The 27,575-nt window shown below is 45.3% G+C and overlaps 2 protein-coding genes across 8 annotated transcripts; one reads left to right on the forward strand and one right to left on the reverse strand.

Moving 5' to 3' along the window:
- On the forward strand, positions 1 to 27,479 carry LOC108159372 (guanine nucleotide-releasing factor 2). Of its 7 annotated transcripts, none has more exons than XM_017292625.2 (15): positions 1 to 572; positions 18,350 to 18,931; positions 18,992 to 19,185; positions 19,617 to 20,203; positions 20,268 to 20,428; positions 20,581 to 20,793; positions 21,283 to 21,975; positions 23,466 to 23,489; positions 24,728 to 24,839; positions 24,914 to 25,605; positions 25,726 to 25,894; positions 25,966 to 26,571; positions 26,627 to 26,752; positions 26,817 to 26,948; positions 27,014 to 27,479. In XM_017292625.2, the coding sequence occupies exons 1-15, from the start codon at positions 551 to 553 to the stop codon at positions 27,144 to 27,146; spliced, it is 4,446 nt and encodes a 1,481-aa protein (XP_017148114.1). In that variant the 5' UTR covers positions 1 to 550; the 3' UTR covers positions 27,147 to 27,479. The 7 variants fall into 7 exon arrangements, with proteins under 7 accessions (XP_017148114.1, XP_033242479.1, XP_017148122.1 ...); XM_033386588.1 differs by lacking the exon at positions 1 to 572 and adding an exon at positions 2,796 to 3,192; XM_017292633.2 differs by lacking the exon at positions 1 to 572 and adding an exon at positions 7,993 to 8,009.
- LOC117185917 lies at positions 11,060 to 11,765 on the reverse strand. Its single transcript, XM_033386603.1, has 2 exons — positions 11,608 to 11,765; positions 11,060 to 11,525 (listed from the first exon to the last, which is right to left on the reverse strand). Exons 1-2 carry the CDS (start codon positions 11,656 to 11,658, stop codon positions 11,178 to 11,180), a joined length of 399 nt encoding a protein of 132 aa, XP_033242494.1. The 5' UTR covers positions 11,659 to 11,765; the 3' UTR covers positions 11,060 to 11,177.
- Positions 27,480 to 27,575: the final 96 nt, after the last annotated feature.

Below are 27,575 nucleotides of genomic sequence, written 5' to 3' on the forward strand. Positions count from 1 at the left end.
CCACACTGCTTGCAACTTTACAGAGGAGCTCCTCAGCACTGTATTGTTATTTTTTTGTATATTTTTTTGATTAAATCAAATTGAATTAACTTGATTGCAATGTTAACGTTGTGCGCGAGAAACAACGAGGAGGCAGCTGTGCGGCCCCTCGCACTCTGATAACGTTGATTATATACGCAGATATAGATAGGATCGTAAACAGAAGAGCGTCGCGGCACGGTACAGCGAGAGAGTGAGAGCGAGCAAGCGTATGCCAGTGCGTGTGTGCCTGTGTGTGTGTGCCTCCATGTGAATGTGTTTGTGTGGGTACAAATTTCGTGTGCGGCGGTTGCAGAGAAGCAGAAGAAGAAGGGACACGGCAACGGTAAGGCTCATCCAGCCTCCGTCTCCGCCGTAACGTAAAAAGTGCAACTACATCTCCGGCTAAAGCTGCAGCCACAATCCCCAGCTCCAGTGGAGGAGGAACTGGCTCGGGCACGGGCCCCTGGCCCTGGCCAAACCTAATCAATGCAAAAGGAAGAACAACACCAAAAACACCACATCGGATAAAATGAATTTACTGCAAAAAATTGGTAAGTACAATTGTCTTTCTAACGGCCCCGCCTCCGCATAAGGCACCCTTCCCCGTCCCCGACCATACCACAACAGACCACCCTTCTGCCCTTGCCGGACAATGATAGAAACAATTGTTATACCCTTAAATGAAATCAAGAATACAATTGAATGGTGTGTGTGTGTGTGTGTGTGTGTGTGTGAGGGTGTGTGGGTGGAAGAGGGATGGTTAGAGGCGGTTTTAAGGGATTTGCTGTTTTCTTAGCTCGCTCTCACTCTCTTTTCACTCTGTTCCTGTGTGTGTGTGTGTGTATATATGGGCGCGTTCAGAAATGGTATGAATATGGGATAAATATCCCTATATCCCCATAGTACAATCCATCGATGGTATGGTCAAAGCTAATCCCAAAGAATGCATCCATATTCCCTTTCTGCAGCTACTCCTACGGCTGCTGTGCGTTTCGGGAGCTGTCAACAAGTCTATTTTTAGCATCCACCAACGTCAACATCGACGCTGCAGTCGCAGTCGCTGCTGCTACTGCTCCCCCTGGGAAGACTTCTTCCGCCTCTTTCCCTCTCCCAAGAAGTGTTGAAAATCGGAGAACAACAACAAAAGCAACAACGACTATGAGATTTCTCTCCACTTCCTTTTGACCTGCCCACTCCGTTCCATTCCACTACACTCCACTCCACCCACCATTCCGTTTTCATTCTAAATGCATTCCCCTCCACCACCACCTCAGCCTCCACCTCCTGCTCCTGTTCCAGCAGATGAATGTGGAGTTCAAATTTAAAAGTGAAAAATGATTTTCAACTGCATTGCAAATGTGTGGGTGCAAGTGCGATGGATATACACCACAACTATGTATGCATGTACATATGTGCATAGCATATGCATATGCATTTGTTCCACCTTAACAGTTGCCTAGCGGTTTAATCCTGTTGCATCATAATACCTCGCATATTGCTCGCACACGGGGCAAAAGGGTATGCTGTTCTTCGGCTCATTTTGTTTAAAGGTTTTTTGTTTTCTCCAAAAGCTTGAGAAATATTTAAATTTATTCTCCAACAAATATATACATTTGTATATTTTCTATGCGGTAGCCGATCCATAGATCTGAATCAAATTTTCTGTCTAAACATAACATAACAATATCCATTCATGACCTGTGAACAGTTAAATTTCTTGTATGTTCTTCTATAACTTCGCACACAGAACACACCTTTAAAAAAATATTAAATATATGTTCTGTAAACAGAGCTACATATTTATTTTCGGGGAATCCCAGCGAAAGAATAGCACACTTAATTTCCCACAAGATCATTTGCAGCCGATGGAAAATCCTAGCGACGGGTGTCTGGTAGGCGGCAATGTTTGGATGGTCGATAAATGATTAAGGAAATTATTTGTGTTACCCTTTTAGACAAAAAGAAATGCCTGTCTGTGTACTGTATGTACATTTCTTTGTCCCGTTTTTGTGTGAATTCTAGATCTTAGACAAGAAAACACGCGTACTGTATCATTTTTGCTCGTCGGTTTGATAAGCGGTCAGCGCTTTCGATAGATAATGGAGCAGCCGAAGCTCTCTCTCTCTCTCTCTCTCTCTTCGCAGCTCTCTCCACACACACACACATATGTATGGTATACATTGAGCAAAAGTTCATTTGAAAGTGCAAATGTTGGGCAGTCCCAACGTGTGTTGAGAGTAAGGTAGAAGGTGCTCTCGAAGAGCGGGTATGCCTCACACCTTATTTTGATGCACCATGTGCTCATCGGGTGGGCCCAGCTGGGGCTGCTGCCCTGCCCCTCTGCCCAATTAGATTTGTAAAAGTTGTACCGCTCTCCCTCCCTTTCCCCCCCTGACGATGGCGCTCACACTAGAGCGCTGTAAGCGCTCATCGCTTACCGTTTGACGAGTCGGAGCTGGGGTCTGAGGTCTGGGGCCCGCTCATTGATTCAGTCGCACGCGAAATTTTCTCATCAACGGTACGCTCCGCTCCGTACCGTACCGTTCCGCTCCCCACACCGAACAGCCGTAACCCGAACGAACCGCCCCGCTTGTATCGCACGCTCGTGACCCGCCCCAAAAAGTGATATCATAAAAGCAATATCTCTCTGGAGATCACCCTCTCCCTTTTCCTGGGCTCCCCGCCACCGCAAAAAAGGGAGTGTGCTGTTTAATTGTTTTTGTTTTTTTTTGTTTTTGTGTTAAAGTGTGTGCGCGTGTGTGTGTGTGTGTGTGTGTGTGTGCAATAGATCAATGATATCGATACAGATACAGATTCCCGAACAGCGGGAGAATCGTTGAAGCGTTTGCTCCCATTTCCCGACCCACATATCGATTGCACAATAAAAATACAGATAATAACAACAACAACAATCGATTGCTTTGCTTGCGAGGAGCAAAGGGATACACAGACGAAGAAGAAGCGGAAAGAGTGCCAGAACCGAATTTACCGCAATGCGTGTTCTCAATACAGAGCTCCGTTTGCGCTTCAAAAACCGCAAGCCGAGGCCCTTCAATCGGGCAGCGAGTGCCGATGATGCCGTTATGATGGATACATCCAACCCCAATACCCCCACCACCCCCACCGATCAGAGTATCCATGGAGGAGGAGGAGGAGGAACCATCAGTATGAGTATGTATAAGTGGGGCGTACTTTTCTATTGGAATAATCAGTAGATAGATAATATCGACGATTCATGGGTCTGCAAAAATACCAGAGTTCGTTCATATCTAGTGAACAAATAGTGCCAAGAAAAATCTAGGTTCTAGAATGACCTTGAGGCGTTATAAGGCGGGATAATGAGCATGAGATACTACCCGCTCTGTGTAGATTGTGGAATGCAATTACACCAGGCAACAAAATTAAAACCCAGCCGACTTTCTGATTGATTTGGGGCTTTACAAATTTGGCTTCTTTTTTTTAATTACAAAAAAATTGTATATTTTGTTGTATATCCAATTGTTTTTTAGAGGTAGTTCTGGTTTTATCTAACATCTGGTTGTAATGAACTTTGCAGTTCTAAAAACCTAATAGATGCAGTTATAAATTGGACCTGACCTTGGGAATATTTATCTTTCAAATGCAAAAAAAAAGAAGAAAAATAAAATATTTCTTGTGTTTTCATATTGTATTTGTACAGGTGCGCTACGTAGCCGTCATTAAGGGTATATTTTATAAAAATCTATGGATAAAAGTCTCGCATAATTCCATTTACCGTTTAGTAACCTCCCAAATACAATTTTACCATTAAATACCGTTAAAAATACACCATTTTCGTTTTTGTTTTGTAAAAAATACTGTCGTATTCCGAGGTCAGAGGTGCCGAATGCCACGCCATATTCTAAATATTAAACGAAAAAAAGCCTTCTTCAGAAGAAAAAACCCAAAAAGCTCCAAATCTATCAGAAAATGTTTGATTGGAATTCATTTAATTTCCGATTGTTCCAAAATTGAAGCTTGATTATCGGTGGAATACTATCAATATTGATCAGCAGTGGTTATAGTTTTATATAAGAACAGAGAAATATACAAACATATTTTCATATGGGACTGTTTATGATAAGGTTTTACGGCACCCACATATTCCCCACCCATTCCCCCATTCAAGGAACTGCATTTATTGCAAAAAAAAAAAAGCTTTCTTTTGGTACTGTTGGCAAGGAAAGCTTTCACTCATTTCCGAATGTAATTGTACAAATCTTTAGTGTTCGACCAAAAGACCTCTGACGCTTGTTGGATGAGAGCCATCCCTTGGTCGGGACGAAGCCGGTTTGTGCTATGGATAGCATGCGCCTGCGGAAAAAGCTCTCATGTTCGCATTTTATCTCTCTCTTCCATCTCGTATCTAATCTAATCGGCCTGCCTTATGTCTAATGTCTACAAATGTGAACCCCAGATTGTTGGAATTTCTGGGGTTGCTCTATCCAGAGATGGACGTGGACAAATCATCATCTCCGACATCTAATCTAATTGCGATCTCCCTCTCTCTCCCTCTCTCGCTGTTTTGGCATCCTTTTCCCCTTCTCTTTGGCGTTCTCTAAATGGAAATGTAAATTGGGAACGGTGGGGCAGCGGGGCAGCGGCATGATGGCATTGTGTCGTGTGTGGCTGTGTGTGGACATGAAAAGGGTTTTGTTTAATTGTTGTTGATTGAACAATTTTGCCTTGGCTTTCACTGCACTTTCTAACACGGTCTGTATCTCTGTCGTGTCACCTGTTGCCAGTCGCCAGTCGCCGCTGTCGGATGTAAATGAATATTAAATGTCCGATCCGTCCATCTCTCATCTTTTCTGCCTTTTGTGTGATCTCCACTCTACGCGGAATAGCATTCAAATATCGAGCTTTTGTCAAATACGTTTGATGGGAAGATGGGAAGATGACGGGATGAGCGGGGGAGATGTGGCAGGCTGTCAGACAATTTGCCATACAATCGGAAGCAAGGACAGTCCTGTGTCTGTGTCTGTCTGTCCCTTTCAAATGAATGAATGAATGAATGAACAATACGCAAAATATGAAACTTGATTTCGAGGTAGCAGCAGTAATGCACTCAATTGTGTGGCTATCACGAATGGACATGAATGGACGACACACATTTCCATTTTTGAGGATACTCAAATGTCCAATGCTTCCCCTCTTCCCTCTCTCTCTCTCTCTCTCTCTGTCTCGCTCGCTCTGTGTGTGGTGGCGGGTGGGGCCGGTCTCCGGTGGGGGTGGTTAAGGTCGTATGTCAAGAGTTCTGGGAATTGGCTCCATTTCATTGGCAATCGTTTCGCTTCCTTCCGACCGTAACCTTTGCCCCTCCCACCACACATCCTTCAACCTGTTCCGTTTCTCTGTGTGGGTGTGTGATTGGAGTGAAATCCATTCCTGAAACGCATAATTGAAGTGCAAATTACGCTTTTACCTCGCATCCGAAAAAGGGTTACCATGGGATACCCTTCATCAGTTTTGTGTCCCGCATTTTTCTACGAAAATTAATCTCATCTCTCTCGTATCTCTCGGGTTTAAACTTTAAACAGAAAACCGAAAAGAAATTAAAGTTTAAGTAAAATCAGAATTAAGGAATTCGAGAATAATACCACGGACTGCCATCGCAAAAGCCAATCGATCGGGGAACAATCAACATCTTGCCGAATCATCAATCGATACCTTCTTATTCGTCTTTCTTCTGAAGTGAAGACTTGTAAACAAACCTTTCATTGGAGTGACCATCTTTATATATCCTTCATCTCCACGACAGAACATCAATGGGACCGCCATCCCCGACGCTTCAGAACAGTCGCTTCCACTGCGACTCGACTCATTTATAGTTGGAGGAGCATGGCCTCCAGCAGGTCTTTGGTTTGCTCTAAACTGACCAATTTGGCAATCACCAACGTAATAGATCTAAAGGAACCTATGATCTTCGGTTGGTGGGGGGTAACAAATCGGTTAAATATTTGTGCATGTACGACTATGAGAACTGCCTGTTCGTCCACTATTTTACGGCTAAGATTTGTATCCATAATAAGAATAAAACAACGATCGCTGGGGGGGGGGGGCCCTTCTTCTATAGGGACGGAGAGTGGCGTTTACTAGAGTTTACTTTGGGTGCAATACTTTCATTCATTCTTTCCCTCTGTGAGTGTGTTGCTGTCTGCCGCCATCTGAAGCGTGTCTTTTGGACAGTTATGCCTCGTATTGTATGGAATTTTATGGCCCCTCCACCTCCCAACCGACCGACCGACCGACCACCTGACTGATTCAAAAGATATCTCGTTCGTTCGTTTGTTGGGCAGGTATTTTTATCTCTGTTTGGATGGACTGAAAGTGAAAGAGAGTGCAGCAGCAGATTTCTGTTGAATGTCGAATGGAATTCATAGTAAATACGCCGTACAAGATGTATACAAAATAATTCATTAAAAGGGAAACTCTATTTACTTTTAATATCTTTCTTTCTGTTATTCTTATCGACGATAATTGCGTACAGCAGCAATGTCCCTCGTGTATTTTGTTTTTGCATTCTCAGTGCATTCCCTTTCGCACTTTTCGCTTATGCGTCTGGCTGGCTTCGGCTTCGGCTTCGACTTCGGCTACGGCTTCGGCTTTGGTTTGTCAGGGAATAAATCTCCCAGCAGTTTGGAGCAGTTATTGATCAAGCTGTTGGGCCATTCCAGTGTGTTCTTAATGAAAAGTGCGACTGTAAATGGATAGAGTGATTGCCGCAGGAGAACTGCGCTTTCCAGTCATAAATGTCTGAAGTTAAGAATAACCCTTAAGCGAATTTCCCCATAAGCGAACGGATTTCCCCAAAGGGTTTATGGCATTCATCCCGAGCCTCTCTGTGGAACGTGGAATCGTAATGTGTGGTGGTTGAGGTTGAAAATAAATAGACCTATCGATCAATTAGACGTTTGGAGCGTTTACTTTGCTATTCCCACTGCCCATTTATTCCCTTTCATCATGGGAACTCTGCAGTGCTCCAATGCTCCTCCGCTCCATTGTTATCTACATTTGCGGTCGTACGAACGTACATCTGGTGGCGTTGCAGAGTAGTGGGTGACGTATATACCACTCCCACACCCACGCGCCACATCTCTCTCTCTCTCGCTCTGTAGAAGCTTACACACCCACACAAACAGAGATAGACGCACGCATCGGGAGTCACGATGGTCGTCATCGTCGCCCATCGCCAGCGTCATCGCCCATCGCTTCCCATTCCAATTGGACTTGGTGGCTTCTATTCACTTCATTTCACTTCACATCACTTCTCCTCCAGAGCCGTCGCTGTCACGACGAGGGAGGAGAAGCAGGCAGGAGGCTAGGAGGCGTTGATGAGGAGGCATAAAATATGCCTCATGCCCAAAATTTAGTTTCATTTTCGTTTGCGCTGCGTCAAGAGTTGAGTTGTGTGTTTCTCCTCTTTTTTGTCGCTGTTTCTGTCTGTTGTTTATAGCGCATTATTAATTATGACGACGAGCTGCTGCCTCAAAAGTTATCTAACCGTTGCCGGGCGCACACACGGCCGGAAGGAAGGAAGCACTTCTTTCGTACGGATAACCCTCTCTGTAGGAACGAGTGAACCAAATCAAAGTAACAAAAAAGTATACGCTGCGGAACATTGAGGTGCGGAACGAGCCCAGCGTCCAGTGGAACGTGGAAGTGTAACGAGGATCGACTGAAAAAAAGCGCAAATTTACCGGAAAATCGAAGAAAATCATTTTTTAAGAGATAGTTAGAGAACAACAAAAGCAAAGGAACATTCAAAGCAAAACATAAAAAAAAGGTGAAAGAAAAAAAAAGTCGAAAAAGAGAAAGAAAATACAATACAAAGAAGGAGAAAGAAAAGGCAGAAGGAAAAGTGAAATAACAAAAAGAAAAAAAGTTAAAGAACAACACACGAAAGCAGAGAGAGAAAGCGAGGGAGAGAGAGAGAGAGAGACGCCCAACGAAGAACAAACGATTCTCGTGTGAGTAATCGACAGCGACCAAATAGCTTAAATAAGCAATAAGCAACAATATAAATATGATGATGTATAATTCAACAATTCAGTGCACACATATGTACACATCCATTGTGTGCTTGTGTGGAATGTTGTACGCTGGAATCGTGAGCGGGGGGAGGCCAAGGGCGGTCAAAATACTTACCCGATGACAGCACCTGTGCTCTGTGACGTCATCGTGCGCCGCCGCCCCTCCTCCGCCCGACGAGCCGCTAGGGCATGGACACACTGGTGGACACAGTCAATCATTCCCCCACACAAACCCACACAGACTCCGTCTGTGTTCCGTTCTGTTCGGTCCCCATTGAGTTTTCCTCTTCGTTTCGTTTCTCAGCATTCCCGGGCATTGCTCAGAGCAACTAAAGCCGTTCTTTTCGGTTCCCTCAAATATTAGAAGCTTGTTCTGTTCTCGTCGTTCCATCAAATGTTTGGAGGATGTGCCTTTCTCTTCGTTCCTTCAACTCTGTTAAGCTTGTTCAGTTCTCTGCGTTCCCACAAATATTTACGTGGAATATGTTCTATTCTCGGCATTCCCCTCCATGGGGCTGCTCTATATGTTTCGTTCCAAAAGCGTGTGCCAATTTCAATTCGTTTCGTTGCATGAAAACATGCGATTAAAGTATCCAGAAGGTCATTGTACCTGGACCAAATGGATATCAAGTAAATAAACAAATTTTGAAAAAGTATACATTTTGAATTCTTAAAATTGATAATTATTTTATGAGCAATCTCACAATTGTGGAATATATGTATCTTTTTTTTATTCCCTGGCTATTTTCTGTCTCTTCTCCACTTCTCTTTCTCTTTCTGTTGATGACAGAAATTTGAATGAATCGTCACTCTTCTCTCGCTGTTGTGTGTGTGTGTGTGTGTGTGTGCTTTTGTTGCTATTTGGCGTCGACAACAGATTATGTCATGTCGTTTTACTGCTTTGTTTTATTGCTTCTTACCCGCGCCCCCCGCCCCCCTCCTTTCCGCAATGTGTAGCACGCGTACGTACGCGTTGGGGGCACATCTGCCGCCGCCTTCGGCCCAGGAACTATACACTATTGCGATCGCGATTGTGGCATGGAGTGGCGCGGTTAGAAAGCATGGCATTCCATGCAGCAATCAACACACAGCATTCCACCAATGCATATGTATGTATGTGTGTGGCTTTTGGTGTTTGCTGCGCGAGCGCTCATTCATTCATTCATTCAACATTTTCATTTTCACATTTTTGCGCGTTTTGGTATTTCTGTTTTCGGCTCCTGCTTCTCTGTTGAGTGGTTTCTGTTTTGTTATACCCGATACTCAAAATGAGTATTGGGGTATATTAGATTTGTGGTAAAAGTGGATGTGTGTAACGTCCAGAAGGAATCGTTTCCGACCCCATAAAGTATATATATTCTTGATCAGCATCAATAGCCGAGTCGATTGAGCCCTGTCTGTCTGTCCGTCCGTCCGTCTGTCCGTCCGTCCGTCCGTCCGTCTGTCTGTCCGTCCCCTTCAGCGCCTAGTGCTCAAAGACTATAAGAGCTAGAGCAACGATGTTTTGGACCCAGACTTCTGTGATATGTCACTGCTACAAAAATATTTCAAAACTTCGCCCCGCCCACTTCCGCCCCCACAAAGGACGAAAATCTGTGGCATCCACAATTTTAAAGATATGAGAAAACCAAAAACGTAGAATTGTAGAGAATGACCATATCTTTAAGACTGCGGAATCTGAATTGGATCGTATTATTATTATAGCCAGCATCAAGAAAACAATTTCATTTTTTCTCGCCCTGTCTCTCTCTAACACACACGTAGCATAGGCGGCTTTGCTTAGAGTAAAACATTAGCGCCTAGATCTCAGAGACTACAAAAGCTAGAGCAACCAAATTTGGTATCCACATTCCTAATATATCGGACCGAGACGAGTTTGTTTCAAAATTTCGCCACACCCCCTTCCGCCCCCGCAAAGGACGAAAATCTGGGGATATTCTAAAATCTCAGAGACTATTAAGGCTAGAGTAACCAAATTTGGTATCCGCACTCCTGTTAGATCTTACTATAAGACGTGTATCTCAAAATTTCACCCCACCCCCTTTATTTTTTATTTGTTGCATCCACATTCGAGAAAACTAAAAACGCAGAATCATAGATAATGACCATATCTATCAGATTGCTGAATCTGGATCAGATCAGATCATTTTTATAGCCAATAGGAACAAATCAATTTGCAGTGGCTACGCAGCGCCCGACGTCACGCTCAGACTGATTTTCTGTCTCTCTCGCACGCACTCTTTGTCGTGTGGTTCAATATTAGCGGCGTCTGCCGCAGGAGAGCCATACTGACTAAGTATCGGGTATACAACGTTCCCCCTCGTTTGATATATTCTTAGCCCTTATGTCCCGACAACAACAAAATTATAAAAAGCATATACAAAAAATACCACGGAATTAGAAGTAATCTTTATATATTATGTAAAAGAACATTTTAATATAACTAAAAATGTTGAAGAAAAATTATTAATGGCTGCATAAAATTTAAATATTAATATATCAGTAAAATCATTTTATTTTAAAATTTTAAAACCCACGGGCCTGTTAAGGGTTAATCAACATCAACATACACCGTCTCACTCACACTCACTATACTATGTGCCCTTCACTCGCACTTATTGCTAGCATACGTTAAGGGACTAACTTTTGCCGACGAGACCACCTTGTATAATTGCATCATGGTCTAGCCGGAATTTTTCTTATCCAACACACCAAAATGATCCGAGGCAATCCTTTTCCTTGAACGGCAACAGTGGCAACCTTGCCATCTTCGTGCATTCCGAGCCGAGCCACAAATTTCCACAAGTAATCGGCCTTCAGCATTCAAGTCAGCCTTCAACTGAGAAAAAAGTTAATTGTAAGCTGCAAATTTAAGATGAATTCCAATTGGCGTGAAGAATACATTCGCAAGTCGGTTGGCTACTATGTTGCAGAAAATTGTAGCTTACATTGTTATTGTATTTCTTTATTATTTCTATTTAGTTTTAATACATATAGGTCCAATCCATGAAAAGCGAGTTGCTGGGGGGTTACGGTAAGCCCCAAGGACTGATTTTGAACCGGCTTTGGCGAAGTAGAGGAGTTTTTGTCACCGACTGGTCGTCCCTAGAATCGGCCATTTGGCGGACGCAAATTCTCCTGCTTCTTCTTCTGCATGGCATTGCCATGGGCATACTGGCCTCCAGTCCGAGTGTATTTCGGCCAATCGAAGAGAGTTTTGCTCTGAGATTTGAACTTGGACCAGGGTATGTTCTTGGGGCGCAACTGCTTCGGGTCGAAGCCCTTGTCCACGGCCTCCTTCAGATCCGCGTAGCTTAGGTGGTCAGGAACCCAGGTGAGGTTGGTCGGTTGCAAGTGCGGATAGTGCGCAATGTTGCTGGCAAAGTACGGCTTGTCCTCCACCGCCTGCACATTGGGAGTCGAATTGTCCTCGGGGCTGCTTTTGGATGAAACCTATGGGCAGGTCGAATGGCGGATGAGATGAGGCAGGGATGTTCGGAAAAGCACGTGACCGAATGACATGCGATGGACTTACATAGTAGCCAACCGACTTGCGAATGTATTCTTCACGCCAATTGGAATTCATCTTAAATTTGCAGCTTACAATTAACTTTTTTCTCAGTTGAAGGCTGACTTGAATGCTGAAGGCCGATTACTTGTGGAAATTTGTGGCTCGGCTCGGAATGCACGAAGATGGCAAGGTTGCCACTGTTGCCGTTCAAGGAAAAGGATTGCCTCGGATCATTTTGGTGTGTTGGATAAGAAAAAATTCGGCTAGACCATGATGCAATTATACAAGGTGGTCTCGTCGGCAAAAGTTAGTCCCTTAACGTATGCTAGCAATAAGTGCGAGTGAAGGGCACATAGTATAGTGAGTGTGAGTGAGACGGTGTATGTTGATGTTGATTAACCCTTAACAGGCCCGTGGGTTTTAAAATTTTAAAATAAAATGATTTTACTGATATATTAATATTTAAATTTTATGCAGCCATTAATAATTTTTCTTCAACATTTTTAGTTATATTAAAATGTTCTTTTACATAATATATAAAGATTACTTCTAATTCCGTGGTATTTTTTGTATATGCTTTTTATAATTTTGTTGTTGTCGGGACATAAGGGCTAAGAATATATCAAACGAGGGGGAACGTTGTATACCCGATACTTAGTCAGTATGGCTCTCCTGCGGCAGACGCCGCTAATATTGAACCACACGACAAAGAGTGCGTGCGAGAGAGACAGAAAATCAGTCTGAGCGTGACGTCGGGCGCTGCGTAGCCACTGCAAATTGATTTGTTCCTATTGGCTATAAAAATGATCTGATCTGATCCAGATTCAGCAATCTGATAGATATGGTCATTATCTATGATTCTGCGTTTTTAGTTTTCTCGAATGTGGATGCAACAAATAAAAAATAAAGGGGGTGGGGTGAAATTTTGAGATACACGTCTTATAGTAAGATCTAACAGGAGTGCGGATACCAAATTTGGTTACTCTAGCCTTAATAGTCTCTGAGATTTTAGAATATCCCCAGATTTTCGTCCTTTGCGGGGGCGGAAGGGGGTGTGGCGAAATTTTGAAACAAACTCGTCTCGGTCCGATATATTAGGAATGTGGATACCAAATTTGGTTGCTCTAGCTTTTGTAGTCTCTGAGATCTAGGCGCTAATGTTTTACTCTAAGCAAAGCCGCCTATGCTACGTGTGTGTTAGAGAGAGACAGGGCGAGAAAAAATGAAATTGTTTTCTTGATGCTGGCTATAATAATAATACGATCCAATTCAGATTCCGCAGTCTTAAAGATATGGTCATTCTCTACAATTCTACGTTTTTGGTTTTCTCATATCTTTAAAATTGTGGATGCCACAGATTTTCGTCCTTTGTGGGGGCGGAAGTGGGCGGGGCGAAGTTTTGAAATATTTTTGTAGCAGTGACATATCACAGAAGTCTGGGTCCAAAACATCGTTGCTCTAGCTCTTATAGTCTTTGAGCACTAGGCGCTGAAGGGGACGGACAGACAGACGGACGGACGGACGGACGGACAGACGGACGGACGGACAGACAGACAGGGCTCAATCGGCTCGGCTATTGATGCTGATCAAGAATATATATACTTTATGGGGTCGGAAACGATTCCTACTGGACGTTACACACATCCATTTTTACCACAAATCTAATATACCCCAATACTCATTTTGAGTATCGGGTATAAAAATTCGTCCGTGAACAACCTTCATCATCCACAAGCAAGCATGCACTGACGATAAGGGACAACACGAACGAACTTCGGCTCCCGACGAGACCACCTTGTATAATTGCATCATGGCTTGTGACAGAGAGAGTTGTAAACAAGCCTCACCTTTTCATAAGTACAATGTGCTTGTGCCCTTGCCATGCCTTTCTCTCTCTCTCTCAAAAGCTTGCACTCTTGCGGTGCCTACGATCTCGCTGTCTCTCTCTCTTTCGGCAAACAGGTTGAAGCTTTACTCTCCTTTGGGAAGAGCAGGAAAAGCAATATCAAGAGAGAGAGAGAGCGGGAGCGAGGTAGACAAATATTGGTCAAGTTTTTTAGAGAGAGAGAGCGTCGCCGCCGCCGCACAGTGTGGCCGCAGCCGTAAAGAGGCGGAAAAATTCAGTGTTTGAGTGAGAGAAAGAGAACTTTCTTCTAAAGTTATTATGTAAAAAATACAAATTGATTATTTTACATGGGAAAATATTCACCGGCAACAAAGCTTTGAGAATTTATTGCAAAGGTTCTACATGTACTTGTGCTGACTGAATTTCGACAGATATTTATTTCGGAAGTTATGGTTTTGGCAAGGCCGCCCCACTGTGTGCCGCCCGGAGGACTTTGCATACGGGGGGCATAATGAAGCAGCGTTGATTATGAATGATCTTCATTATCGTCGTCGTCGTCGTCGTCGTCGTTGGTTGTGCCAATTACCAATTTGGTGTCATCGCCGATTGCCTCCCTTTCCTCCGTTTCTCTCTTTCTCTGTGGACCATTTGACTGGGCCATGCCATGCCTTACCCCATTTGACAGTCGCTTTAAATCCGCCTAGCCCAGATCGTGGCTTTGCATACCCTAGCCGCGGGCACCAGGAGGGGTATATCCATCGATTCCAATCCCCATCTGATCTGAGTAGAGACCCCTACATGACTTTGCAAGGTTATTTTGGTAAAATACCGCATAGGTAGTATTTATATCGTACTAGAGAGTTTATTTAATATATTTATTTATTAATCACACCTTCAATAATGTTCTCTATGCATCATATGTGTATGCATATGTATCTGCAATGAAAAATATCCCATAAGCAAAATAATGAAAAGAAGAAAATTGAACATTAATTGAATTTGATTTTGTTTAAAGGGTATCGAAAACTTCGCCATTCGAAAAATGAGGAGTTTCTGCATTCTTTTATCTATTAATTTGTTGTGTTTCATACATATGTATGTATATTTTCTTTTTGGCCAGAACCAGAATTGAAATCACCTCTCGTTCGACTTGTCCAACCCGCTCCGCCCCGCCCTGCGCCGCGCCGCTCCACTCCGGTCTTCTGGCGCGGGGCGGACTCTCCGTTGCCTGATCCAATTTCCTCGACTCGAGACTCGATTGCAGCGATGCCGAAGTGCCAGTGGCAGTGCCAGTGGCTGTGGCATATCGGGTTCGTGTTTGGCTCTTTTCGGATTTTGGATTTCTGATTTCTCGTTTCCCCACCTCTTGTCGTGTGCCAAAAATTAATTGGGTGAACGTGCCTTCTGGCATTCTCGGATATGCATTAAGTATATGCTTAGGGAAATATTTCTGTAATCCCTGAAAAGTAGAGCGGTATTTATTCAGGCACAGGGGAATAATCAATATTCAATTCCGGAAATTATCATCAGAACCAAGAGTGTTTGCCCGCCACCAGACAGAGAGACATGCCAGTGACTTACAGACGGCATGTGTACACACCTATATAAATATATGGCATTCAAGCAGGAAATGTCAACTCGATTCGAGCCATATCTGAATAGGGGGAATCCGCCTGCCGCCTGTCGCCTATTCGATTGCCGAACGCCAATAGGCCCCACGATAAGCAAAAGCAATCGATCCCGAAACAACCCTTAACCTTCATGGGGGTCGGATGTACAGCCCTAGCCTTAGCCCTAGCTTTAGCCGCAATTCCAAGGACATCTGTTACGGGTTTCCACCACTAACCTTGACCCTGAGTGAGAGGCAATTTTCGGTATTTCTAGCTTTTCCTTTAAACAAAATTATGATGTATTGTGTATTGGGGCTGTCTACATATATGGTTTTTGGTTTTGTTTTTTGTTTTTGTTTTTGCGAAGCCTTCGATTTTGTGCTCATTTCCAAGGCAAGTCACGAGCGGCACTTGCAAATTGAAGAAATCCGCCCAAAGGCCACAAGCCACCAGCCACCACCTCACCCCCCTAATCAGCAGCAGTCTCCCTCGCGCCATAAAGCTCATTCAGGTGTCGTCCCACAGCTGATTGATAATGCAGAGAGAGAGAGAAAAGAGAGAGAGAGTGGGAGAGTAAGAAAAAGTAGGAGAACCCCAAGTGCAGCATCAGCATCGGCATCGGCATCCACTCCAAGAGCAAGAGAGCGGCGACAAACCGTTGGGTTTTGCCAAGTAATACCCTCTACCAGAGAGGGTATGCTGATTTTAAAGAGCACACACCCATTATTGAACTAAATGTTCGGTACAAACACAAAGAAATGTAATAGAATTCACTTGGATTTAGACGTGAATATAATTGAATAGGGCCCATATTTTTTAAATCTAAATATAAAACATTTTAAAATAAATATAAAATATTTAATAGGTAGAGTTAGGAGCTATTTCATCGGACTATTATTTCGTTGAGCAAAGAACTATGTATTCAAAAGTATTTTTAAGACTCCTTTGCGGTGGCCTCCTTGGTTTTGACCCTTGCCACGGCCAGCGCTGGTTGTAGCACTCCTGTCGCTCGACAGGAGGGGGCTCCTCCACGTCCACATCCATATCCCGATGCCACATCAAATGGCAGAGTACCTCAGAGAGCTCCTGGGTGTCCGCTGCAGAGCTGGCTGTCCGTGATCCAAGTCCCGTCGTCCGTGACACGATGGGCTACTTGGAATCTGTGCCCAGCACAATCAAGTGCGGGCGGGAACTTCACTCTAGAACTAGTACTAGTACCAACTAGTGTTCCTTAATTAGAAATTTAGTAACAAGTTTCGCAAATATGTATTTAATATCATCAACCTAAATGGTTATCTTACAGCTGTCCAGATAGCATGAAATCTAATCTCTGTTTTGCAAAGGCTATCTTTAAGCAAAAACTACAGTCTTTTGGCAATAAAGTAAAACCCTTTGAATTTGAATTTTATATATAATATATACTTAAATCAAATATTTTCATATTAATATCAATTTCCGCTCTCCCTCCCTATCGGAGAATATCTATTGGCATTAATTTTCTCTGGGTGGGAATCCACTTTGAAGAAATTGAAATTTAAAAAGTCTGTATACATAATAAATCTATAAAATAATGGGGTATCAAATGCTGCAATACCATCGAAGGATACATTTTTTGTATGTTTTTTTTTTGCCGTTTGTCTTTTTTGCTGATGCTGTTCGCAGTCGCCGTCGCCGTCGCAGTCGAGTCGCTGCTTCTGCTTGATGGATATTGGCAGAGAGAGAGCACGGCTAGACGACGAGAGAGAGTGAGTGCGATGGAGGGTATGCGTGTGTGTGTGTGCAAGTACCATTTGATGCTCTTTTTGACACTGGTTTTGTTGTTTTTGGTACTGCTGCTGCTGCTGGCCTAGCGGCTCGCTCGTCCGATCGATCTCCCCAGAGCTGTTGCTGCTTGTTGGCCGATTCTCCGTTGGCCGTTGGACACCTCCGCGTTTGGGGAGGCGCGTTTTGCCATTTTTGCGGATTTTCATAGTTCAAAGCGCTTTCCAGTCGTCGACAGCAGCACGAGACGCGACATCGGCAGCGTCCAAGATTTAGACTCTAAATATAATCATTTTATAATCATTTATTTTTAATTTTGTGATTAATTCAATCGAAACAGATAGAGAGAGAGGGAGACAGAGAGCGAGACCAGAAAATTGCTCTTGAAAGTGAATGGAAAGAATGGAAAACAAAAGAGAAAGATATGACGAAAGAAAGCAATAGAATTGGCGCTGGATTCGTAAAAGTTTATACGAAATTTATTCCGTTTCTCTCAGTGTTGATTAGTTGCTTATTAGCGGCTGTGTTTCAGTGTTGTCCAGTGCGGCTTAGTGTTGGTTTTTGTTGTTGCTGTTGCTGTTTTGTTATTATTATTGCGGTTATGCAATGCCACAGTTTGATGAATCTTTTTTGAGCGATTGTGCGCTCGCCGATCGCTGGCATTTCTACTCGTACACGCTCAAGCAGACACCGCATCATCATCATCATCATCAGCACAATTATAGTTACCATCACGATAATGATGACAACGATCATCAGCGGGCATCATGGATGCCGCGAGATAACAACAACAATAGCGGCCACACTCTGCACAACATCAAATTCCAGCGACGTTGCAGGCACAAAAAGATGCCACGTCTGGCAGCATCGCTGTCGATGCCAGTGATGCCCATGTCCCAGGATAGTATCCCTAACGCTGTTGCTGGCGAACGTAAGTGAACTCAGGACTAGATCGGAGGGGGGGAACGCACTCTTCGAAATTAACTAAAACATAATCAAGAGAGAGAGCCTCAAGGCCGGAGCTGGAGGACGGTTTTTTCCTATGAAAACTGTACTATAAATATAATTATAAATTAGTAATTAAATCGAAGATGTTCCCGGAAATGTAATCGTACTTCAGCAGAAACTTCAAGTTCTACAGAAGGCCCCTCCCGTGAAGGATTCTGCGCAATCAAAGGATGGGGGCAGAGCCAGTGGGATGATGGGGTGTTCACCAACTTTGAAGTCAAGTGAATGGAGGGGGAGACTGTGAATGAAAATGAAAACAGTATGATTTGAATCAGTTGCGGAGAAAAACAATTTCCTTGAATGGTATCTCGGTGCACAGCTGCTGCTTCCACTGCTTCTGTTTCTATGCAAAATCCTTTCTGTTGCTTCCCCGCCGTCTTTAAGCAGTGCAAGTCCGTTCGCTTATGGAAGCATTTGTGTCTAAAACATCTAATGTTAGACGGAGCTTACTTGTTTCTCAGGGGAAATCAATCACTTTAGTCGCATTCTCTCGACCCGAACCCTTTGTTTAATATTATTTTGCTTGCTTCCTTCATTGCAGACGGCAGCATTAGCTCTCCGAACACGCCGGGCGGTGGTGCCATCGGTGGTGGGTGCAGCAGCAGCAGCAACAACAGCATCAACAGCGGCAGCTACGCGAGTGCCTCCTCAGTTCCCGTCGCATGCACACCGCCGCCGCCGACGCACCACCACCACCACCACCACCAGCACCAGGGAGGAGGGAGGGCCGGAGGCGGAGTGCCACCGGCACCGCCGAGCGCCGTTCACGGCAATCCGAGCGGATCTTCGGGGCATAAGAACAGCCTCAAGGGAACGAAGCTGGCACGACGGGCACGCTCCTTTAAAGACGACCTGATCGAAAAGATATCCCTAATGCGGACCACCAACAACACGCTGGGTCGCTCCCACTCGCCGCACAGTCCGCGTACGAAGCATGGCGCCGGTGTCAAGCCGCCGCCCTCGAACGAGGAGGTGCAGCGCTCCACACAGACACTGGAGACGCACGTCAAGGATATATCGAATGCCCTCAAGCACTTTCGGGACGTTATTCTGAAGAAGAAGCTCGAGGTGCTGCCCGGCAATGGCACGGTCATCCTGGAGACCATTGCCAGCATGTATTCCGGTAGGTATCGCACTACTCAACCAGCAGGACATCCCCTGACATCCCTCTGTGTTTCCGCAGTTATCCAAACGTATACCCCACTGAATGAGAACAGTGCCATCATGAGCTCGGCCACGCAGCAGGTCTACCAATCCCTGGGGAAACTCATCAAACTCTGCGACGAGGTAATGCTCTCCGATGAGAGCGGCGAGTGCCCCTCCCTGAGCAACGATAATGTGCGCGAGGTTATCGATCTACTCGAGGACGCAGTGAGGGTGAGTGGTATAATCGATTTTTATATCGATCATTATCAAACCGAATCCTTTCAAGTTTTCGATTATTATTAATTCATGCCACAGTTAGTTATATTCGACGTGCACACGTGAATGGCAATTATCGTGATGAAGACTATCGAATCGAATCCTTTGAATATTTTCTAGTTTTCGACTAATATTAATTAATGCCACGTAGGCACGTGAATGGCCATTTTACGTTCCAATGAAACAAAACCAAACGTAAGGCTCCGAAATCGTTCAAAGGCGAATGGTGTCTAAAACGAATGTATGTCTAATCACTTATGGGAAATTTGTGCAGCGAAATTCCTAGACATCAAGGGGAAAATGTACACCAAAAGAGCTTTCAATGAGTCGAACATCCCATCCGTTTCTAATGCGAATCCTCCTGTTTATTCGTTCATTCCCTCTAGAATCTCGTAACCCTGGCCCAGGGTAAGCTAAAGGAGCAGGATCAGTGCGCCTTTCGCTACAGCGGCTCCTCCGGCCTGGGCGGCATTGGGGCCGCAGCCGAGATTATGGGTGCGGTCACAGCATCCAGTACGAATGCAGGCGGCGGAGGCAGCGGCGGCATACTACCGGTTGGTGGTGTGCCCGGCACCGGGATCACGGGCGTGGCCAGCATGCGGATCTCCGCTGTCGACAACGCGGCCGTTGGCCAGCGCACCTCCCTGCCAGACATTGCCCTGTCGCCGAAGGAGCGGGCTATCCTGGAGCATCGGAATGTGAACCCCATGCGGGGATCGCACAGCACCGAGAGCATACTCCGCGACACGAGTCCGCCGCCAAAGCCGCCGCTACCGAATCGGGCAAGCAATCCCCCACCGCTGCCACCCAAGCGACGCAGTCAGCCGCAGGCGCCTCCCGGTGGCTCCTCCTCATCGACGTCCACCTCTAACCAGGCCAGTCCGCTGCCCTATGCGCAGTCGCACAACATCAGCCTCAACTCGGACCTGGACTGCAGCTCCAACATCTCGCTGCTGAACTACGGTGTGGATCGGTAAGTGGCTCGAAGTCAGACCAGACCGTTGATGGTTGATTGATTGTTGGACTCCATCCCTTAGATTATCGGTGCGTTCTCGTTCCCCGGATGAGAATAGCCAGTGCTCCTTTGACTCGGCTCTGAATCACTCGCGCGAGGAGGAGGATCTGCAGCAACAGCAACAACAACTGAAGCAGACATTGAAGCTGATGGAGGAGGATGCGGACAAGATGATTAGCTACAGTGAGTATTGGATCCCATCAATGATCCCTCGATCCATATCCACATTCGGCTCAACTCAAGTGGCGGCATATACTCCTATCTTTCTCTCTCCTGTCTACCTCCCAACAACCCAACCCCGCACCTTAACCACATCCCACATATCCCACATACAGAAGCCGCCGGGTCCGCAAGCGCTGCTGCACAGGAAATGGTCATGGCCCAGGCACCAACCAATGCGCAGACACTGCTCCCAGGAACAGGAGTCCCAGGCCCAGGCCCAGGCGCAAGTGGAGCAGGTGCAGCTGCAGGAGGTGGAGGGGAAACTAACACGGAGCTGCGCACTGCGACGGCAGCCCTCACCAACAATCGTCATTCGAACGAATCGGGTACTGGCACCATCTCTTTAGCTTTCTAGAGCCCCTACAACTGCTGCTTCTGCTGTCGCTTTCCTTTCTTCTGTATCTCTTAGAAATATACACACATATCTCTGTATCTGTATCTGTCTGCATATTATTATTTATCCTACTGTCTTGTTTATTAGAGATACTGCAACTGCAATGTTTTCTGTTCATTCGTTTGCTGTTTATGCTTTAATGACCTTCCAGAGCTATGCAACGTTGCCATCCCATGACAAATTCTTCGATTTAATAGATAGGTTATCTAATTCACTTTATGACGAGTTTATCTCGATATCGGGATTTCGCTGCGTTCTTTCGTTGCTTCCTATTTTGTTTAAACTGTATTTTTACGCATTTGCTTTACCTTTACCTTGACTTTTGCTTTTGCTGCTTAGTTTTTGCTTTGTTCCCAGACCCAAGATGCACTCAACTTGCTAACTCTATTCCCTCTCTCTTTCGTCCACTCTTCTGCGGCAGGTTTCGTGTCGATGAAGTCGTTCCGCACATCCACGCAGAGCGTCTCCAAGCGCTCCTCGGACTACAGCGTGCAATCGTCGGCCAAATCGTCTAGTAGCAATTCGGAGATTGCGATCAGTATCAGCGAGTCAGCGTCGGCGACAGCGAGTGCGGCCAGCAGCGAGTACCAGCAGATCAGCCAGTCGGTCAGCCACAGCAGTCAGCGGTCGCAGCAGCACATCTCCAGCAGCTGCAGCAGCAGCATGACCACCACCACCATGAGCAGCTACAGCAGCGGCGATCAGCAGGAGCAGGCGGCCCCAACGGAGGCAGCAGCACCCGCCCTGCCGCCCAAGTTGACAACACCGGTAGCGACGGCGACGGCGACGGCGACGGCGACGTCAACGGCAACGGCGACAACAACGCACCAGCGCACGCTGACGCGTCACGAATCGAGCGCCCTCGACGAGCTGGACTGGAGCCAGGGCGCAGCCAGCAGCAGCAGCAGCAGCAGCAGTGCCGCAGAGGTGGCAGAGCTGAGGCAACTGTCGCCGCACCATCACCACCAGCAACAGCTGCACCAGTGGCATTCGAAGCACCATAGCCTGATCGAGCCGCCGCGCAGTGCCCCCCACCATTTCGCTGGCAGTTGCAGCGCCTTCGATCAGAGGCATCGCGAGCAGCCGCCGCCGTTGCCCATGAAGAGGAAGAACAGTAAGTATCGATTGCCCAAATCGATTGCGCACTCTCCTTTTATTGTACCATTCGATTATTTATCAGTATTGTTTTCCTCTTCTTTTCCTTTTTCTTTGGTTCTGCATCTCTTTGTGTGTGTGTGTGTGTGTGTGTGTGTGTGGGTTTGTTGTGTGTGTGCATGAACTTTGGCTGACCTGACCGCTGGGTAAATGCCTTCCCATAGGCTTTGCCGAGTGGTAAGTGTAATACCGTTGTTGCTGTAACGTGTGTGTGTCTAACGGTTCATCGTCATCAGCATCATCCCGGGGGAGGGGGATATTTCATTGAACTGCAACATTTTTTAACTTTTTCTTTCGAAATTTTGTTTCGTTTCGTCCTTTTTCGTGGGTTTTTGTGGGTCATACACACACGCCCATACTCGTATATCGCCAAGAAAACAAAAATCATCGATATTTAAATTACCATCAAAGCAATTATCGATCGATAACTCGAAATCGTATTGGAAATCGGATGAGGTATCGATCATTTATAGAGCTCAGTGCATCGAAGCAATTATTGATTAGTTGTATTCAATTGGTAAATGATAATATTGATATTATCGAAATTATCGATATTTAAATTATCATCAAAGCAATTATTGATCGATAGCTAACCAGACAGAAAATGAATCGTATTCAATTTGAATTCCACGAAAAGAAATCCCTCAAATGGAGCTTATTTGTATTCATACGACCAAGAAATGATCGAAATGGTATTGGCAATCGGATGAGATATCGTTCATTTATAGAGCTCGAAGCAATTATTGGTTAGTTTTATTCAATTGGTAGATGATAAGATTGATATCGAAATTATTGATACCTAAATTATTATGAATCGTATTCAATTTGAGTTCCACGAAAAGAAATCCCTCAAATGGAGCATATGTGTACATACAGGCAATTTTCGAGATCGTATTGGCAATCGGATGAGATATCGATCAGTTATCTAGCGCAGTGCATCGAAAATTGGTAGATGATAAAATTGATATTATCGAAATCATCGATACTTAAATTATCATCAAAGTAATTATCGATCAATAATTAATTTATTTCACATTCGGATTATTTCCCTCATTCGGATGAAATCGAACAAGAAATCGATCCGAACGATTATCGAACTGTAATCGAAAATCAGATTGAATATCGATCATACCCCCAATCATACAAATCATACACCCACATCAAGGGCAAAAAATCAGATCCGCATACAAAAACAACTATCAGTCATTCAGTCAATCAATCAGTCACAGAACATGTATCAAAGAAAAGATAACAAAAAAAGGCCGTGGTTGAGAGTTGAGAGATTTGCTTTTTGATTTTCAAGACCCACCTTTATTTATAGCACATTTAAACGTAAACCCGTTAGCGCTAACGTAACCGCAAAACGAAAGGCAAACGATACGAAAATTTGCCAAATTGTTGTACGTAAGAGTCTAACCCATCTAAATTATCGTTCCAACCAACATCTAGTGTTTCAAAGTGTGGCATTCTCGGGTAAGTCTGTGTGTGCTATTAGAGGACCAAAACACAAAAAAAAAAACAAAACAAAAAACCCAAAAAACAAATCGAGAAATGAACAAAAACAAAATCCAAACTAAAACAAAAAATCGCTTCGGCAGCCTCGATAGCTCGCGATGCTCTTTTCATTGGTTCCAATGTTACTGTTGAAAGGATATGAAAACAAATTCCAAATCAAGTGGCCCAAGCGACAGCCAAGATGAAGCTTGTTCGGACGCTGTCGCCTGACGCCCAAGACATAAGACTAATGATCGAGGAAAATCGAGAGCTAAACTGAAATAAAAGAGCTATGGATCCCTCAAAATTGCAAATACTAATACTCCTTACGGTCATTGTATGCTGGTATTGGTATTTTCCCAACAGGAAGGAAATTAGTGGTGGATATAATGTTGTGTAGGTAGCCGTAGTCCAAGCTAAAGAATAACTTGATCCAAAAAGTGAAAGGAACTCGCAAAGAGCATTTCGAGTTCGTTGCTGGCTTCTTGCTATTCGGCTGATTGTGATATTGTGATTGTGCTGCTGTTGCTCAACACAGCTGCTTTTGCCCAACACTGCAACTGTTGATCAACACTGCTGCTACTGCCGCTGCCGCTGTGGATGATGATTTTGGTTTCAATTCCGTTTGTTTCGTATTGGTCCTATTTCAGTTTCTGTTTCATTTCTGCTTTCGTTTCGTTTTGCCTAATCCTCTGTAACCCCAACCGTTGTGTGCTTCCTTCCAAATGTTCTGTGCTGCTTAGCTATGTGTTTCAATGGTTTTATTGTTTGTTGTGATGTTGCGATCCCTTGATGTTTTTAGATGTACATAGACACAGCCCCCCCCCTCTAAGAGCTCTGCATTTCTGCAAAGATACTTGTAGATGTAATCGAATGTTCTCTCCTTTATGATCTCGTTCAATCTGTCTGTCACTTTCTGTATCCATGCTCATTCGTTTATGGGAAATTTGTACAGCGATTCGACGTGTATTCTGGTGTTCGAAGGCTGTACAAGAGGTAGTGCCACCATCTACTTGCCACTTTGCCAGCCACCACAATACGATTTTTGCATACACTTAAGAGACTTATAGAGCCCTTCGAAGGGAGATAGATTTCCTTGTGTATCTAGCGTCAGGGATCGATCGGCTTTGTTCGTTCGACTTTTGAGATGGTATTTTCCAGCACTGCTCAACACTAATTCCGTTTCCTTCCACCTACCATCCGTACCGCACACACAGTTATGGCCTACATGGAGCTCTGCCAGAGACCGACCCTCTCCATCGAGCAGCACCGACACACGATGCATGCGTACAACATCAGCCAGAATATCTCCCACAGCCAGACAATGAAGTGAGTAAAGCATTTCCTTCCCCCACTGAGTGACTATGTCTTAACCGATTCTTTATTTCTTCATTCCTTTGCAGCATTCTGCCGATGAGCAAGGAGCTGTCGCCCGAGCTGCAGACACCACCAGCCCTGCCGCCAAAGAACTACAAGCAGCGCAAGCCGACGCCCTCTTTGCAGCCGATGATTGTCACAACACCGCCGCCCAGTCCAAAGCCGACTCTGGGCGAGAATGGGTCGAGCGGAGGCTGCGGTGGTGGCGGCAGCGGGCGGCCAGACAGTCGTATGGCCACTGTCTGTGAAGAGCATAACGATTCCCTGGTCCTCGACAACAATGAGAATGTGAATGTCAGTTCTGGCGACGGCGATGGAGAGGGCGAAGGCGAGGGTCAAACCTTCTATTGCCACTCGCATCAGCTGCCGGATGAGCCGGTGGCAGCGCAAACATTAGCGGACACTGATCAGCAGCAGCAGCAGCCCATAAGCACGCCCAAGCTGGTCGATGAAGACCAAGAGTCGAGAGTCGCCCCAGAGTACGAGGCTGAGAAGCAGCAGGAACAGCAGCAGCGTCAACGGCAGTCTGATGGTAGCGACAGACAGCAGCAGCAGGACGCTGGCGAGGTGGAGACGCTGATCAATATGCTGGAGGAGGTCAATATAACGCGCTATCTAATACTCAAGAAGAAGGAGGAGGACGGGCCAGAGGTCAAAGGCGGCTACATTGACGCGCTCATTGTGCACGCGAGCCGTGTCCAGAAGGTCGCCGACAATGGTAGGCATCCACATCCACAGCAAGCCAAGCGGAAGCATGTCAAGCACCCTCGTAACCATCGAACTCCCCCCCACTCATCTTGTGTCTGTCATTCTGTCTCTGTCCATTCCACACGTGCAGCATTCAGCGAGGCGTTCATCACCACCTTCCGCACCTTCATCCAGCCGATCGATGTGATCGAGAAGCTCACCCATCGCTACACATACTTCTTCTGCCAGGTGCAGGATAACAAGCAGAAGGCCGCCAAGGAGACCTTCTCGCTGCTGGTGCGGGTTGTCAATGATTTAACGTGAGTATCGGAGTGCCACAGTGCCGCAGTGCCCCAATTAGCGTCTGGTATTCACCAAAAATCCATTGCAGATCTACGGACCTCACCAGCCAACTGCTTAGTCTGCTGGTTGAGTTTGTCTACCAGCTGGTCTGCTCCGGACAGCTATATCTGGCCAAGTTGCTGCGCAACAAGTTCGTGGAGAAGGTGACGCTCTACAAGGAGCCCAAGGTATATGGCTTTGTCAGCGAACTGGAGCTGGGCGGAACGATTACCAGCAGCGGAGCCGCTGGCGGCGGCGGTGGTGGTGGTGTTGGCGGTCTGTCCGGCAATAGCAGCAGCAGCATGAGCAGCGGCAGCAGCAATCAACCCAGTTTGCTGGACCTCAAGTCTCTGGACATTGCCGAACAGATGACGCTGCTGGATGCGGAGCTGTTCCAGAAGATCGAGATACCCGAAGTATTACTATTTGCCAAAGATCAGTGCGAGGAGAAGTCGCCCAATCTCAACAAGTTCACCGAGCACTTTAACAAGATGTCCTACTGGGCACGCTCCAAGATCCTGCGACTGCACGACGCCAAGGAGCGGGAGAAGCATGTGAATAAGTTCATTAAAATCATGAAGCATCTGCGTAAGATGAACAACTATAATTCGTATCTGGCGCTGCTCTCGGCCCTCGATTCGGGCCCCATTCGAAGGTAAATCAATCGTTTATTCACCATTTACGAGTATAACCGAATTTAAATGTGGCAGGTTGGAGTGGCAGAAGAGCATCACCGAGGAGGTGCGCTCCTTTTGTGCCCTCATCGATTCCAGTTCCAGTTTTCGGGCCTACCGCCAGGCCCTGGCCGAAACCAATCCGCCCTGCATACCCTATATGTGAGTCCCCCCAATCTTTCTGCTTTCCAGCAGCAAATGTGCTCATGTTTGTGTTTCTTTTTAGCGGTCTGGTCCTGCAGGATCTGACGTTTGTGCATGTGGGAAACCAGGACTATCTGTCCAAGGGTGTCATCAACTTCTCCAAACGCTGGCAGCAGTACAACATCATTGTGAACATGAAGCGTTTCAAGAAGTGGTAAGTGGCCGCCTCCAAGCACCAAACCCCATATCTAGCTAACTTTTTTCCTCGGTTCCCCGCAGTGCTTATCCGTTTCGACGCAACGAACGGGTCATACTGTTCTTTGAAAACTTCAAGGACTTTATGGGCGAGGAGGAGATGTGGCAGATATCGGAGAAGATCAAGCCACGCGGACGTCGCCCCCAAAACTACTAAAAAAAAAAGAAAACAAAACAACTGGAAAGATGCAAGAGAATGCAGCAACTACAAAACACCAACTATATATACACGGAATATATATGATATATTATATAAAAAACAAAATATAAAAAAAAATACAAAATAATGCAATGGCCGTGGAGGAGCAGCAACAACAGGAGATCGGAGATCAGGCTGAGGATGCGTATGCGGATGTGGATGTGTAGGAGAATGTGGAACTGGAGCAGGAGCAAAAGCAGAAGCAGAAGCAGTGGAATCAGCTGAAACTATTATGGATGGGTCTGAGCAATAATAACGTTCGCTATTCGCTGTCTATATATACAATACATATATATATATATATACAATATATATATATATATATATACATATGATGATTACACATGTAATCTATATACATATATATAAAGTAACCAGATCAGATCA

Source organism: Drosophila miranda, chromosome XL, assembly GCF_003369915.1.
Source record: "Drosophila miranda strain MSH22 chromosome XL, D.miranda_PacBio2.1, whole genome shotgun sequence".
NCBI classification, from domain to species: Eukaryota; Metazoa; Arthropoda; class Insecta; order Diptera; family Drosophilidae; genus Drosophila; species Drosophila miranda.